At 37.3% G+C, this 14962-nt stretch overlaps 2 protein-coding genes across 3 annotated transcripts; one reads left to right on the top strand and one right to left on the bottom strand.

Moving 5' to 3' along the window:
* Positions 1 to 8931, bottom strand: psmd13 (proteasome 26S subunit, non-ATPase 13). The gene is made up of 13 exons (XM_015371591.1): positions 8706 to 8931; positions 4907 to 4985; positions 4702 to 4736; positions 4564 to 4619; positions 4440 to 4483; positions 4267 to 4353; positions 2618 to 2789; positions 2450 to 2529; positions 2242 to 2367; positions 776 to 838; positions 602 to 682; positions 393 to 509; positions 1 to 304 (listed from the first exon to the last, which is right to left on the bottom strand). The coding sequence occupies exons 1-13, from the start codon at positions 8804 to 8806 to the stop codon at positions 209 to 211; spliced, it is 1137 nt and encodes a 378-aa protein (XP_015227077.1). The 5' UTR covers positions 8807 to 8931; the 3' UTR covers positions 1 to 208.
* Positions 8932 to 10080: 1149 nt separating this feature from the next.
* On the top strand, positions 10081 to 14602 carry sirt3 (sirtuin 3). Of its 2 annotated transcripts, none has more exons than XM_015371594.1 (7): positions 10081 to 10308; positions 10384 to 10435; positions 11713 to 11892; positions 11964 to 12196; positions 12281 to 12381; positions 13573 to 13734; positions 13886 to 14602. In XM_015371594.1, the coding sequence occupies exons 1-7, from the start codon at positions 10224 to 10226 to the stop codon at positions 14105 to 14107; spliced, it is 1035 nt and encodes a 344-aa protein (XP_015227080.1). In that variant the 5' UTR covers positions 10081 to 10223; the 3' UTR covers positions 14108 to 14602. The 2 variants fall into 2 exon arrangements, with proteins under 2 accessions (XP_015227080.1, XP_015227081.1); XM_015371595.1 differs by having other exon boundaries at positions 10249 to 10308; positions 10384 to 10455.
* The last annotated feature ends 360 nt before the right edge of the window (positions 14603 to 14962 follow it).

Genomic DNA, 14962 nt, shown 5'->3' on the forward strand with positions numbered 1-14962 from the left:
ATCTTTTTAAAGAAATTTTATTTCGATTTTTTTTTAGTTTGGGTTGTTTTCTGAGGGTGACGTTACAACTGCTTGTAAAACAGCATGTCGTAACTTACAGACTGATATTAAACAGTGAGGGTAACAGAAGAAAAATATGGCGTTAAAAAAAAGACGAAAAAAAGAAATGGTGAGATTTGCCCCTCTGTGGGATGACAGAGACACCTGCTCAGGTGAGGATGTCGTGAGCCTGCTGCTCCACCAGCACCGTCATGTTTTTAACGTCGCCACACCACAGGTCCAAACGGTCCTTCATGCCTTTTATCTAACAGGGACCAACAAAACACAATTTTGTCAATTTTTCTTAATCCTGAGAAGAAAAAAAAAAAAAAAAAAAAAAAAAAAGCACCAACCTGCTGCAGGTCCAGTACTCTGGGCTGCACCCAGGTCATCTGCACCTTCTGGTCCACTTCATCAATGTTCCCTTTTATCAGGCCAACAGAAAGCGCCTTCATCACCAGCAGCTCCACCTGCAGGAGACACACATGTAAGAACTCCTCCCTGACATTACCAGACTCGGTCTGTGTGACCAAAGGGATAGCCAACAGATGGCCCAGCTAACCTCGTTAACGGGGATTTTAGCACTCTGAGCAATCTCTGTAAAGGTGAGCTGCCGGTGATTTGCAGGACGAGTGAACGTCATCTGGAAAACAAGGCCACATTTCATACGTTTAGATCCAAGGGCTCTGATCAGACCGTCAGACGCTGGACAAAAACATCTTATTACAAAACCCACCTCCATCACGCAGAGCAGCTGGATCTTCTGCATCAGTTTAGGTTCATGAGCTGCAAGGTCAGGCTGTCATAGAAGGAAAAAAAAATTACTTAAATTGCATGTAAATTCACACAGACCACTTCAAAAGAAATAAGTCACTTTGATTCCTCTTTGAAAAACAAAACAAAAGAATTAACTCATTAAAATTGGTTAAATGTTTTTATGTTGTACTTCCAGACTTCAGACCTCTGTTAAAATGCTGAAAGCCTGAGTTTCTTTAAGTCAAAGTTAAAAACTCATTCATTTAGAACAGCTTTTGACTGTTGAGATTAAACTGTTTGCAGTCCAACTGTTGTATTTGCTTTATTGTTTTTTTTTTAATCTTTAATAGCTTATTATCCTGCTTTTAATTTCCTTTTTTTTTTTTTTTTTTACTGTTAAATTCCCTTTAAATCATCTTCGTACTGAATTGTGCTACACAAAACGTGCCTTTTTTTCCTCAGGAACGCTTTAAATTCTCGACGACCCTGACATTATACTCCCGATCACTTTCAATTATTCCTTTATCTTTTTATCCGCTTTTAAATAATCTAAAGAATATTGGCCACATAAATAAATGAATGATAAGTGTAAGTCATACTCCTCAACATTAACAGAGGTAAATCCTCCAAATGTTAGTTATGACTCCAAAATTTCCATCACCTAAACTAGGGCTGTCATAATACAAGAATGTGATAATCAACATTGAATCAAATACGTAATAAAAATAATTTCCATCACCAACATTTTTGTAAAGCACTTTGTATTTAAGAACCGTGTCCCTATGGCGATCATTATTAACAATGAGACAATATCTCTTAATTAAGGCTAAACCAATAAGTGATGAAAATTTCAAAACAAATTTAGAAATATTTATCATTTAAAAGTATAAATCAATGTTTTTTCTTTAAGTTGTGCAATTGTTTTTGTTTTATTTAAACAAATCCTTTGTGTGCCTCTATTTTTCCATCACTCCGTTAGTAAAAAAGAAAAGAAAAAGATTTTACTGCTAAAGGACAAATAAAGGGAAATTGGTTTCATAACAATCTGCCGCCTACAACACAATTTTTATACTATAAATGAGGATCCGATCAATGCAACCGGGCTGTTTTTCTGGAAATGTTATTGAATAATTTTTAATAATAAAAGCAGCAGAAGGGTCGGATGCAACGCGTTCCTCCTTTTCTCTGCTCTAATCGTTTACTTCAGTCTGGTTCCACCATAACCAGTGTTCTTATTTTCCACATTGACCTTCAATGGTTTGTTTCATGCATGACTATTTAGTAGCCGACTAACCAGTCAGCTGACTGAAATTTCCCTGCGTTACATTACGTCTGTATGACTGCACTCCTGGGAAAGCATCATGACAAAAGAACCATGAATGCATCTTCATATGAAGTCATTCAAACTCCTGAAAATAAAGAAAGTTTAGATCATGTTTGTCTCACCTGTTGCCCCCAGGCAGACTTGAAGCCCTGGAACTTCTCCACATTCCCAGCATTGAAGGCATACAAAGTATCAATAAGCCACTGTTTGTCTGTGTTCCTCAGAGACTCCAGCACAGGATGCATCAGCTGCAGAACAAACAGCAGATGTAGTAAAAACCAATCAGAGTCTCGGCTGTAAAACAGAGTATAATTTCAGCAGAAACCCCACCAGCTCTCCAAAGTTGTAAACTCCCTCCCCAAGGAGTCCAGCCAGGCCGAGTGTGAAGGCTCTTTCCTGCTTCTCCGTTTCTGCAGAGGAGAAAAACAAACAGGCTCTGATGTTAACAATAAACCATTACATCAGTGTGGTTTGTTTTCCCCGTTGTGTTGTTTCCACCTGGAAGGTCTTTGATGTCCACACACCCAAGGTAGCGCAGAGCATCCTTGTAGTAGGCGGCGTGGTTCCCGATGATGCGGTAATATTTGCTGGAGAGGTCGTAAAACCGCCCGTGGACTGAGGTAACTCCTGGCAAGTTATTCAACATCTCCTCCACCTCCTCAATAATTTTCTGAAGGTGGGAGAACCGAAAGAACATAGATGTCAGCCATAGATATCTCCTTTGTTTTTACATTCTTCTGTTAATCGTTCACTTAAATCAGTTGTTTAATTCAAATTTAGGCTAGAATGCCCATATACGTGACATTGCATTCTTTAACCATAGGGCTTAATTTAACGTTGGACCATCCTTTTTATCTAAAACTGTTTCAACTCTCAAGGGAATACGTGCAATTATATTCTAATGAATATAATTACACGTATTTAATTAGGGAAGAAGTGTTTACAACAGGCTGCAGGTTAGCATCCTAAAGGTCAGATTTAAAGTGGCTTCTGATTTAACATTAGCTTTGCATCAATTTATGGGAAGATGATACTTGGATGTAAAAATGATCTCATCCACCTGTGAAAAGGGCATGAAAATCCCCCCCCTTTTTTATTTATGAGCAATACCTAATGTAGTGACTAATCAAACAATACTTATCGGATGTGGTATTTATCATTATGATACATTTCTAGTCATAACTTTTATTTATTGTCTAAACAAATTAGAATTATCATGTATGAACTGTACATTTTGATTTAATAATTTTATTTTTGTCATTGGGGGATTGGTAAATTTTAAGAATGTGATTAAACGTGGTGATACTTTTAAATGTAACTGGCGACCTGAAGAAGCCTATCATAAATGTGTTTTTTTTTTTTCTCAGAGCAGTGTTTCCGATCATGGGGCTATGACTGCTGTGGCTTTCATTTGCATCTATACAAGTACTACCTTTAAATTACTTCAAAGAATCAAAGACGTGCATCTATTGTCAAATTCAAACTAAGCATGCGATTTTAAAGCCGTATCGCCCCGCAATATTATGCAGTCTGAACTTGGGATGCACTAATATGAAATAACGTAAAAATATTGCTGTTTGCTTATAACTGATATTTACTAATATAATGTTTTGGGGTTTGTTTTTTTTAGCAGTATAATGTTATATATAGTTCTGTACCCTTTAGAAACAAACAACCACATTTCTGCTTTGTTAAACACTCCTCTGTCCTGCTTTGCATCACTGTCACATAACCAAATACAACACGACCATTTCCTGAAACATATACATACACAGCAACAACATGGAAATAAACAGTTATTACTGATGAGATCTGTGAAATTATATTATATTAAAAAGAGACCAACGTCGGCTAACAGCATATATATCCTGTATTCCTAGTCTGAACCATAGTGTATGCTTCTATCTTAAATCCTGAGTGTTTCTGCACTGAATTAATCACCCAATCACCTGTAAGCTATTTTAGTCAAGGCAGTAAATATTTGACTTGTTATAATTTTTGTTTAAAGTTTAGCAGCTGCCTGTTTTTTGTCACTGTGTCATCAAAGAGGAGCCGAGTTCTAACACACAGCTCCTTATTTGCACCAGTGTGTTTTAAATCTTAACTAGGTGTAAATCTCTGAGTCAGACGAGTTAAAGAAGTTTCACCTTCGTCGCAGGAAGATCGCTGATTTCCAACTTCAGGCTCCCGATGGACGTCTTGCAAAGTATGACGGCTTCTTCACTGCTTTTCACCTGGGTCACGCATACGCAGGGTCAGATATATCAATAATAACAGAATTGACAGCAGATACTAGAGGTGCTGGAAAGGTTTAACTGACCTTTTCTTTTGTTTTCTCGAGAAAAGTGATGGCATCTTTTGGATCTGGAAGAAAACCAACTCAATAAGTACACAATATGTGAGAATAAAACTTATGGGAAAAAAGCTGTTCCTTTGGTGCTAACCTGACATCTGTCTGGCAACATAGAGGATGATCTCAACCAGAGACAAGGGGTTGATTCTGTTGAAGAGGGAAACAACATAAGAACAGAGAAATAACCAATCACTAAAGTAAGAGGCTGTTTTAGCTACTTTTAGCTCACCTGTGTTCGAAGTCGCTGATAAAATTTTCGTAGAGCTACAAAAAGAAAACAGACCAATTAGAACAGCCAACAGCACAGTAACCCCCTCTCTATATTTATGCCTGGATATCCTTATTTTTTAAATAGTTTGAAACATTTCAAACTACACAGGACTTAAGACAGAACCAGCTGTGCATGTAGCTTTGTGTGGACATAATGCAGTTACCTGTATGAGTCCATCTCCTGTTTTGAAGAAAGGATCTTTGACAAAGTCTGTCAGCTTCAGAGTCAACTGATGCCACAATCTGCCAGGAATAAAGACAAGGTTGGGGGAAAATGACTCACTGATAAACAGAGGGATGCCTGCAGTTGAGCATTTGACTGGTTGGTTCAATTTGGCCGTTAATCTGGTACAGATGCAGCTCAGCGATGGGGGAGGCTGTATACGTGGTTATGCTGTCATACTATTAAATGTTTGATTAAATAAGAAGACAAAAGCTTGTTTGGAGTTAAATGTTTGATTTTTGTGAAATAACTTGTATGATTTCTAACCAATTAATGGTAATTTCTCAACTTCACTTAATACAGTCATATAAAAAAATTTGTGCAGCCCCATTAATCTTAATTATTTTAATTTCTAAATATTTGGGTGTTTGTTACAGCTATTTCAGTTTGATATATCTAATAAGGCAGTAATATTTCAGCATTTAATTGAGATTTACTGGAACAACAGAAAAATAATAAATAAATAAAAAAAGATTGTTAGGTGCAAAAATATGAGCAACTCAGCAAAAAAAAAAAGAGACATTAATATTTGTAGATCCAGCAGCCCCTAGTCGCTTCCTGCAGCTATTATTGAGTTCCTGGATCCTGGATGAAAGGATTTTTTGATCATTCTTCTTTGCAAAACAATTGCAGTTCAGTTACTTTGAAGGTCACCCAGCGTGGACAGCCTCCTTCAAATCATCCCACAGATGTTCAATGATATTCAGGTCTGAGGATTGGGATGGCCATTCCAGAACAATGGAATTGTTCCTCTGCATGAATACCTGAGTAGATTTGGAGCAGTGTTTCGGATCATTGTCATGCTGAAAAATCCATCCCTGGCATAACTTCAACTTCATAACTGATTCTTGAACATTATTCTCAACATTCTGCTGATATTGAGTGGAATACATGCGACCCTCAACTTTAACAAGATTCCCAGTGCCAGCAGAATGGCAACGCAGCCCCAAAGCATGATGAAACCTCCACCAAATTTTACAGTGGCTAGCAAGTGTTTTTCTTGGAACCCTGCGTGTTTTTTGTTTTTTTTGCTGCCATGCATAACGCCTTTTTTTTTATGACCAAACAATCTTTGTTTCATCCGTCCACAGGACCTCATTACAAAATGAAGCTGACTTGTCCAAATGTGCTTTTGCATAAAGCGATTCGGTTTGTGGCGTGCTTGCAGAAAAGGCTTCTGTGGCATCACTCTGCCATACAGCTTCTCCTGGTGCAAAGTGCGCTGAATTGTTGAACAATGCAAAGTGACACCGTCTGCAGCAAGATGATGCTGCAGGTCTTTAGAGGTGGTCTGTGGGTTGTCTTTGACCATTCTCACCATTCTTCCTCTCTGCCTCTGACACTGACTGTTTAAATCTTTAAGAAAACATTTTGTATCCTTCCCCTGAATGACTATGTTGAACAATCTTTGTTTTTAGATCATTTGAGAGTTGTTTTAAGGTGCCCATGATGAATCTTCAGAGGAGATCCAAACAGGAACAACTTGCAACTGGCCACCTTAAATACATTTTCTCATGATTGGATACACCTGGCTCTAAAGTTCAAATCTTAAGTTACCAAACCAATTTTGTGTTTGAGTAAGTCAGTGAAAAGTAGTTAAGTGTAATCAAATCAATTAAATGATTAGGGTACCCAACTTTTGTTTTAATGCATATAGCACATTTTCTATTAGTCCAATAAACCTCAATTCAATACTGAAATATTACTGTGTCCATCAGTTATTAGATATATGAAACTGAAATAGCTATTGCAAACACCAAAATATTTAAAAGAAATAATAATAATAATCAAGATTAATAGGGGTGCCAAATTTTTTCATATGCCTGTACATGTCTTTCTTAATTTGACACCGAGTAAAATTGTTTGGCATTTAATGTTGTGTTGTAATTTTTCAACCTAATATATGTTGATTTATTAGTAACAGCGATAAAACTGATTGTAATTGGGGCTGGGAATTCAATTAAATGGAACGAAAGGGGGGAAATTGAAAGCAAAGCTAGTTTTTGAAAGTAGTTTATGTCACTTGCTATTTTATAAAACTTAAGTGAAAGAAAAAAAGATTAATTGGATTTTGTTGAAAAGAAATCAGAGATAAAAAATTTTTAAGCCAAATTTCCTGAACCTATTTGTAATTAAAACATATTTCCCATGATCTTCTTGGTGATGCTCTCACCTTTCTACATCAATTATATTATCTTTGTAAAAGTTTGAGCATAAAAGACAGCAAAGGTCAATCCTTCATAATCTGAATCCAAAAGAAATTGGCCCTTACAGTACTATGACGTCAAACATGGCATGATACAACAATCGTAAGATAAAAAACTATGGATATTTTTTATTCTTGGCCTAACATCTCAGCTCTTTAACCTTAAAATATATTGAGAAATACAAGGCTGTGCCTGAATCTAAATATGTGTTATTGCTATTTTTAAAGCAAACAATTCAATGTTTGACCATCCATTCATAGCTAGCCGAGAGAATTCATGACTGAAACCAAAACAGCCAGTCATTTAACGAGACTTTCCACATGGCTGTCAGGGATCTCAAGGCGAGATGTCCTGGGGGATCCTGATCAATACTCACTTCCCCAGACTATTTCTAAGGTTAAACACATCCACACTATGGCATATTTTAGCTGTTTTTAATCGATGTGCATCACCCTTTTATCATTTTACAAATATTAGAAGTGTGCAGACGAGTGATAAACTATTGTTTTCCAACTGAGCGAATCAGCTCCCTGTCATTGAGCGTCCTAAAGTTTAATGTTCTGGCCATTTAAAAACTCCAAATCAAATAGATTTTAGCTCATAGGTCACAATAAAACAAACTTTAAAATGAAAGCCATTATATCACCCGAGGCCCCTGTCCACCTAATTCTCTATTTTCTCTGGCAGAACTCTAAAATATCCTCATTGCTGTGGAAGCACATGTGTTATAAATAATTCTATGTTCTTCCAATCAATTCAATTAGACTTAATTAATATTACTCAGAAAAGGAAGTTAGAGGTTGCTGTAAATTATGGTTAGCCTTCTAACGAGTTGTTATAAGTGCTGATAGCTGTAGGTAGGAAGGGTCTTCTGTAGAATCTGTTTTATATTTTATTAGATTTTCCTTTATGCTTTATTATTTTGATGTCCTCAAAAACCTTTGGATTACTATGTATATTAATTATTCTGTATAAATAAACACGCAAAGATTGATACAACAAACCAACTGCTTGTTTTTGGTTGGCTCAACCGTGTTTTTAAAAGTCACATTGACCTTTAGGAAACAAAACACATGTGAAGACCTAATTGAATATTATTACTATTGGTATTCTTGACTAGTGATATTAAACACTACTAAGATTGCACAGGAATCGCGTTGTTATTTTGAAAGTTATACCACTTAAAATCAGTCCTTAAAAACAACCCAGTAACATACATAAATACATAGTAAAATATTCAATTGTACTATATATATATATATATATATATATATATATTTATTTATATAAAGAGAGAAAACAAAAGCTTTTGAAAACAAGTAATCGGTAAACGGAGTAATCATAAATAACATTTAAATTTCAAACTCAAATCTCAAACCCTTCATTATTTTAATTAGATCACATATATACAAAAGCCATTAAGTTTAGCATTTGGTGAGGTTTTAGTTAGCTTTGGTTAGCTCAATGACTCAGCGTGACGTTTAAAATCAATGGACAAGCTAACGTGAGCTAAGCTATCGGCTAACATTTTACCTTTTGTTGTAGAAATCCTCCAAAGCGTGCCACTCCGCCGCCATTTCTGGCGTGGAGCTGCTACTCTGCTGCTGTTTGAGGTAACCGCTAACATCTTTCATCGTAAAAAACTAAGAAAATGTAATTTCTTAAGCCAGAAGGGTGGTAAGAGCTGTTTAAGTTATCAGCTAATGTCAAGAAGCCTGCCGTGTTCACAGTCTACGTCTGCGCAGCGATCCGCAAAGGTGTCTGGGAAGTGAAGGCACAAGAAGTCTACTTCTTCTTTTCTTTTAGGGCGGATCGCAAGCAACCTTAAGGTGCATATCGCCACCTACTGTACATGAGTGTGTAGCAACATTACTTTACATACATTCATCTATTTTTTAATTTTGTATTCTGTAGATAAATAAATAATGCTTTCCTTAATCTGTGAATATCCTTTATATTTCCTTAATTTCCCAATATTCCTTTAAGACTCAACTCTTTGCCTGTCCTTCTAACCATCCTTCTCAATTTATCCATTTCACGTTCATACGTTTTACAGTTCATCAATGTTCTACATTTTCTGTAATTGTTATTGTTCCCTCTAACGCCCTTTTTGCTAATATATCTGCATTGCCTTTTACACCTTCATGTGCTGGAACCCAACATAACCAAGAAGTGAAGGCATTGTTTTTCTTATTTTGTTAAATAAAGTTTTTTTTTTTTAAATATCCAATAATGTATGACTAGTTCTGTGTAAAATATCATTAATTGCACTCCATAGTGCAAAGTTTGAGGTGTAAAAAACTAAAATTAAATGGAGATTTAAGGCTGTATATGCAAATGAAAACTAAAATGGATATGCATCTGTTTAGTAATATTTACAGGATAAGAACGAACATAAAAGTAACTGAGAAACACATTTTTTATATGCCAAACATGCAGTATATTCATGCATACAAAAACACCAAAATAGCTTCTCAATAAAGAGGTTATTTCATTTAGGGCTATAATGGGGTTTTTGATTTAATTTACATCAAGGTTTTCCAACTCCTTGTCTTGAGTCGTTTATATAAGTTTTTTTGTGTGTGTGTAACAACAAGCGTTATCAAGTGCGGCAGAACCTGAGGAGTAACCAAATCATGCATTCTTTTTATACATCTCAAATTATTTATTTAGATATTTATTTAGAAAGACATATATAACATAATGAAATGCCCTAAAATGAGTAAAAAATAAATCAAACTTGTTTAGTGTAGTGTAGTGTAGAAGTACGTTTAATCATTGCCACAATTTGGTAATAATTGTCATTGAGGACTCCAATAAATTATTTGACCACTTATTTCCCCTTTTAAACTGCTATTTCCGAGGTGCCTTAAACGCATCGTTACGTCTGCGGTTCTGTCTTCGTGAATATGCGTACCGTACTTGTTCGTCATAAAAAGGGCAATAACTTATGTTTTAGAGGGATATAACAGCTGCTAGCAGCTCGGCGTGGTTTAGTAGTGTCTTAATCTTAATAAACCAACAGAAAGGGTTCCGTACAGAACCTGTAGGATGGCTGGTTTGTCTTTAACTGTCAGGCTGTGTTGTTTGCACAGTAGGCTGAATTCAGGAGCAGCCAGGAAGATCTGTGCAAAAGGTTAGTGAACTCATTTAGACGCACATAATGATTAAGAATAAAAATGTTTGAGATAATGCCCTTTTTTCTTTTCAGGTGTCCGTCCCAGTAGCTCATATCCGGCTGGCATCTCAGCGGCTTCCTTCAGGTAGCGCCTCACCTGTTCAGGTGACATGTTTTTATAATCACACCAGGAGCTGGTTAGCAGGGGCGGAGCTAGAAGGGAGAGCCAATCACTGACCTCTAATACAGATGGTAGCAGTAGTAATACTGTCAAGTGGAATATTCATTTTAATTGTTCATATTTTACTTAGTATTTTTTCATGTATTCGTAATTTTTTGACAACAATAACACTGTGGTTAATTATACACACCAATATACTAACATTAAAGATGATAAGTACAGAATTCCTGCTCTTTTCAGAACTGGATTTTGTGTTATATGGGGTAAAGAGAAAATAATATGTCTCTGCAATTCATCTAGGAGTCTTCAGTGAAATCATAGATAAATAACAATTTTAATAAAAATGTATAAAAAAATAAATTCATGTAGATGTTTGTAATTGTAAATATAAATTTAATGCAGAATGATTATCGATAAAAGTAGGTAAATAATGACAATGGAAAAGATGTTCGCCCCAGAACTCAAACCTGAAATAACTTTATCCACTATACCTTTTATCTAGACGGATGTTTAAATATATGCGTTTATTTGTCAGCAAAGGCTGTAGGAATGTATAGTTATTCTCATATTAGGCTTGACCCTGAGGCGCCTATCCACCTACGACCACCCCTCAGTGTACACCAGTTATTGCCTGGCCACCCAAAATTTTCTGGCAAAGCCTCTGGTGGTTAGGGTTCAAATCCCACTCACCGTTCCCCAGGCGTCGCACAATGGCAGCCCACTGCTCCCTAAGGGGATGGGTTAAATGCAGAGAGTTCATTTCGTTGCTCTGTACTTGTGAGTGTAATGAGAATAAAAAGATGAAATAAGAAAAAAAGCTGCGTCTCTTTCCTCTGATGCTTATTTGCTTATAGCAGAACACTTTTCATAAAAGTATTCCAAGTCTGTATTCTTATTGAATGAATCCCTGCAGAAATTCAGTAGAGTAAGGATAAAGTTAAATTGGAGTTTAAACTTAAGCTGTCAGGTGGATGGACTACCTTTTAGCCTAGGATACCTTTTTAATGGGAATTCGCTTTGAACTCCAGGTCTTGCAACAAAAGCTCAAACAACTTTTTGCTGATTTCTACTAATGCTGGTCGTCTACTCACAAAGTCTTCCACCTGTAGAAGGATCTGTCTTCCTGCAGAATTATTGACTGCAAACCATTTGATAATCACGTTATATCAGGGACATTGTACTGGTCTTTATTTGTATTTATAGTGAGGTTTATAGCGATACAGATGTTTGCTTCTTCTCAGGGAGCCTCTGTTCCTCCAGAGGGTCATAAGCAGAGGCCTTTTCTCCAGCGGTGGAGGTGAATCTGTACAGAAGCAGACTCTGCAGGATGTCGCCAAAAACATCCGAGAGCGACAGTACAGACGGGTTGTGGTGATGGCTGGAGCTGGGATCAGCACGCCCAGTGGCATCCCAGATTTTAGGTACAGAAGCATGTCTGTGATTGGTTGGCTGATCATAAGGCTTCAGTATTTAGTGTTTTCTTGCCCTGCAGGTCTCCAGGCAGCGGTTTCTATGATAACCTCCAGCAGTATGACCTCCCATACGCTGAGGCGATCTTCGAGATTGAATTCTTCCATCGAAACCCAAATCCTTTCTTCGCCCTGGCCAAGGAGCTGTATCCTGGTAACTACCAGCCAAACCTGACGCACTACTTTGTTAGTCTGCTTCACAAGAAGGGGCAGTTGCTTCGGATGTACACACAGAACATCGACGGGCTGGAGAGACGTAGGTGCTCGCACCCTTTGTCGGCAGTCCTGGGCCCTCATGGGTATCAGTGTGTATTAAATTATTTTTTGTTTGTGGATCAAGTGGCAGGAGTTCCTCCGGAGATGCTGGTGGAGGCCCACGGAACGTTTGCAACGGCCACATGTACATCATGTTTACGGAAATATGACGGCGAGGATCTACGAGTGAGCACCAGACTCTCAACTCTCAACCTGCTTGAGCATTTCCAACTTTAGAACATAAAAGGCTTTCAGGAATTTAGAAATCAGATGCATAATTTTAAATCTATTCACAATGGGAATGCAAAACCTTCACATTACATTAAGGCTTTTAATGATTTATTTGGACATTCTTTATCCAGAGTGGAATAATTATACTGCATAAAAGATTGGAAAGCAAAATTCAGGACACCATTTTGATTATATTGTGTTTTTTTGTTTTTTTTTACTTGAATAATTTACAAATCTTTGCTGCATTGAATCCACTTCAAGTCCCCTTCAAGTACTAGAAGTTTCGTGTCCTACTCTTTTAAAATATAAGTATGATTAAAAATCAGTGCCTCTGCAATTTGAAAATTATGTTATGTTAAATTGCGATTATATTGCAAATGTAATTAATTGCCCAGCCCTAGTAGATTTAGATGTTATTCATATACATGTTTTTCTAAGGTCCACATTTGTGTGACAATTTTTTTCTATAATGTTTTTGCTGCTGTAAACGCCAAAATTTCCCCATTGCGGGACAATAAGGGATTTCCTTATCTATTTACTCAAGTTGGAAACCCTTTTGCTGCCATATGCAGAGCATGTGGTAATACAACTATGCTTCATTGTCTTAACTTTGCTTAGGTTGAAAATTTTGGTTAAGATGCTGAGCAACAACAACTCGGAACATTTTAACTACTGTTAAACATGGTGGAAGCCCTATCATGATGTGGGCTGTTTTCAATTCTAGTGGCCCTGATGCAGTGCATATGGAAAATGGAGAAATGAAAGACTGCTTCTCTGTTCTTCAACTTTAATTCTAAAGAACAGCTAGGTGGTTTGGTGTTCTAAAAGAACAATAATCCTGACAAACACATTAGAACAGGTTGTGGAATGGCCTTTCAACAACTCTAACTTGACTCCTGGTAAAAATGAGTGAACAGAACCTTAAAGCAGGTACTGGTTCTGGAAATGTTCTACTCACAGTTTTTAAAGTGAGAAAAAAACCTTTAGCACTGACATTCTTCTCTGTTTTGGGTCGTTAATATCAACTCAGTTTTACTCATGAGACCAATACGATATAACCACATCACCAGAACCCAAAGATGAATGTTTAGTTAGAACACTGAAGTTTTTAGTGGAACCAGCATGTAATGTTTCTGGTCTTGTCAGCCAGAGGTGATGAGCGGGAAGGTCCCTCAGTGTCCCACCTGTAAGGGCGTTGTGAAGCCGGACATTGTGTTCTTTGGGGAGGAGCTACCACGCCATTTCTTCAAGTACCTGGCAGACTTCCCACTGGCTGACCTGCTGATCATCATGGGAACATCACTGGAGGTGAGCAGATTTTGCAGGGTCACCTGTTGGTCTCAATGGGCAGAATCATCTGACTAATCATCAACTTTGTAAAATTCATTCCTGGTTGTTGTTTCTAAGCTGACAAATCTTCAGATCAAAGCCGTCCTGATCCAAATTCTCTGCTCTGCAGGTGGAGCCGTTTGCAAGCCTGGCAGGAGCCGTGCGCAGCTCCGTACCTCGCCTGCTCATCAACAGAGACTTGGTCGGACCTTTTGTATGGGGCCAACGGACCAATGATGTTGTGCAACTGGGAGACGTGGTTGGTGGCATAAAGACCCTTGTTGACGCTCTAGGGTGGACTCCAGAGTTAGAAGCTCTGATGGCAGCAGGCAATCAAAAAGTTTGTCCATGAATCCTTTGAGTTTTTGTTGCTGGATGGATTTTGCTTATATTAAGAAGCGCATATTTTGTGTGCATGGTTTGTATGTCCCCGTTTTGCTCTGCACCAGACTGAAGACCTATCTAGGGTGAACCCCGCCTCTTGCCCATAGATCACTGCTACCCTGATAGAATAAGCGAGATAAGATGGATGGATGGGCTGACCATGAGTAATCCTTTTTTTAGCTCAACTGAGTTAATTAAATAAATGTGGAGAAAGTGGTGCAGGGAAAATATATAAAGCTTTACATAGGGGAGAAAAACAGCGATGCATCTTGAGGGGCACATTTAATTCATTCATGGAAAATCAAAGATAGATAGGTAAGTGTTTAATGTTTTGTCTATTGATTTTTATTTCTGATTGAATAAACATAATTTCATCATGAAAATCTCAAATCTTCATTAATCAGAATTTTGGAGGATATCTTTATTCTCCAAAAGGAAATTAACCAAGTTACACGTTCTGTGACCAGCAGAGGGAGCCAGAGTGCAGCTCAAGTTGGACTCATGCTGGATTCCTCATAAAAATGAAAATGTAATGTTTTCTAACTAGAAGGGCATAAGATGATGATCATATGAGGCATGCAATAAAACTTTCAGAATTGGTTGAATAAGAGCAGCTCTGATACCTGCTGGAAAAACTGCAGGTCTGTCCTCTTTAGCAGTTTTAGGACCTCAAAATGTCAAACAGAAAAATACATATGTTTAAAAGTTATTGGTATCTGCAAACACTGAGCATTACTTTCATTATTTTCCATTATATGCAGAAAGATATTGTGGAATTTTGCTCTGTTTGGGTCCCTGTAATGTTGGAAGAGCAGTTAAATCT

This window comes from Cyprinodon variegatus, unplaced genomic scaffold (assembly GCF_000732505.1).
Source record: "Cyprinodon variegatus isolate N-32 unplaced genomic scaffold, C_variegatus-1.0 Scaffold61, whole genome shotgun sequence".
Taxonomy (NCBI): Eukaryota; Metazoa; Chordata; class Actinopteri; order Cyprinodontiformes; family Cyprinodontidae; genus Cyprinodon; species Cyprinodon variegatus.

Excerpts from the sequence above, each read along its gene's own strand:
- psmd13 (XM_015371591.1), bottom strand. The coding sequence starts at position 8,806 with ATGAAAGATGTTAGCGGTTACCTCAAACAGCAGCAGAGTAGCAGCTCC. Across the intron at positions 4,620-4,701 it reads ATCAGCGACTTCGAACACAG|AATCAACCCCTTGTCTCTGG; the intron begins GTGAGCTAAAAG and ends CCTCTTCAACAG. Across the intron at positions 2,790-4,266 it reads GCGATCTTCCTGCGACGAAG|AAAATTATTGAGGAGGTGGA; the intron begins GTGAAACTTCTT and ends TCCCACCTTCAG.
- sirt3 (XM_015371594.1), top strand. The coding sequence starts at position 10,224 with ATGGCTGGTTTGTCTTTAACTGTCAGGCTGTGTTGTTTGCACAGTAGG. Across the intron at positions 11,893-11,963 it reads AGTGGCATCCCAGATTTTAG|GTCTCCAGGCAGCGGTTTCT; the intron begins GTACAGAAGCAT and ends CTTGCCCTGCAG. Across the intron at positions 13,735-13,885 it reads TCATGGGAACATCACTGGAG|GTGGAGCCGTTTGCAAGCCT; the intron begins GTGAGCAGATTT and ends TCTGCTCTGCAG.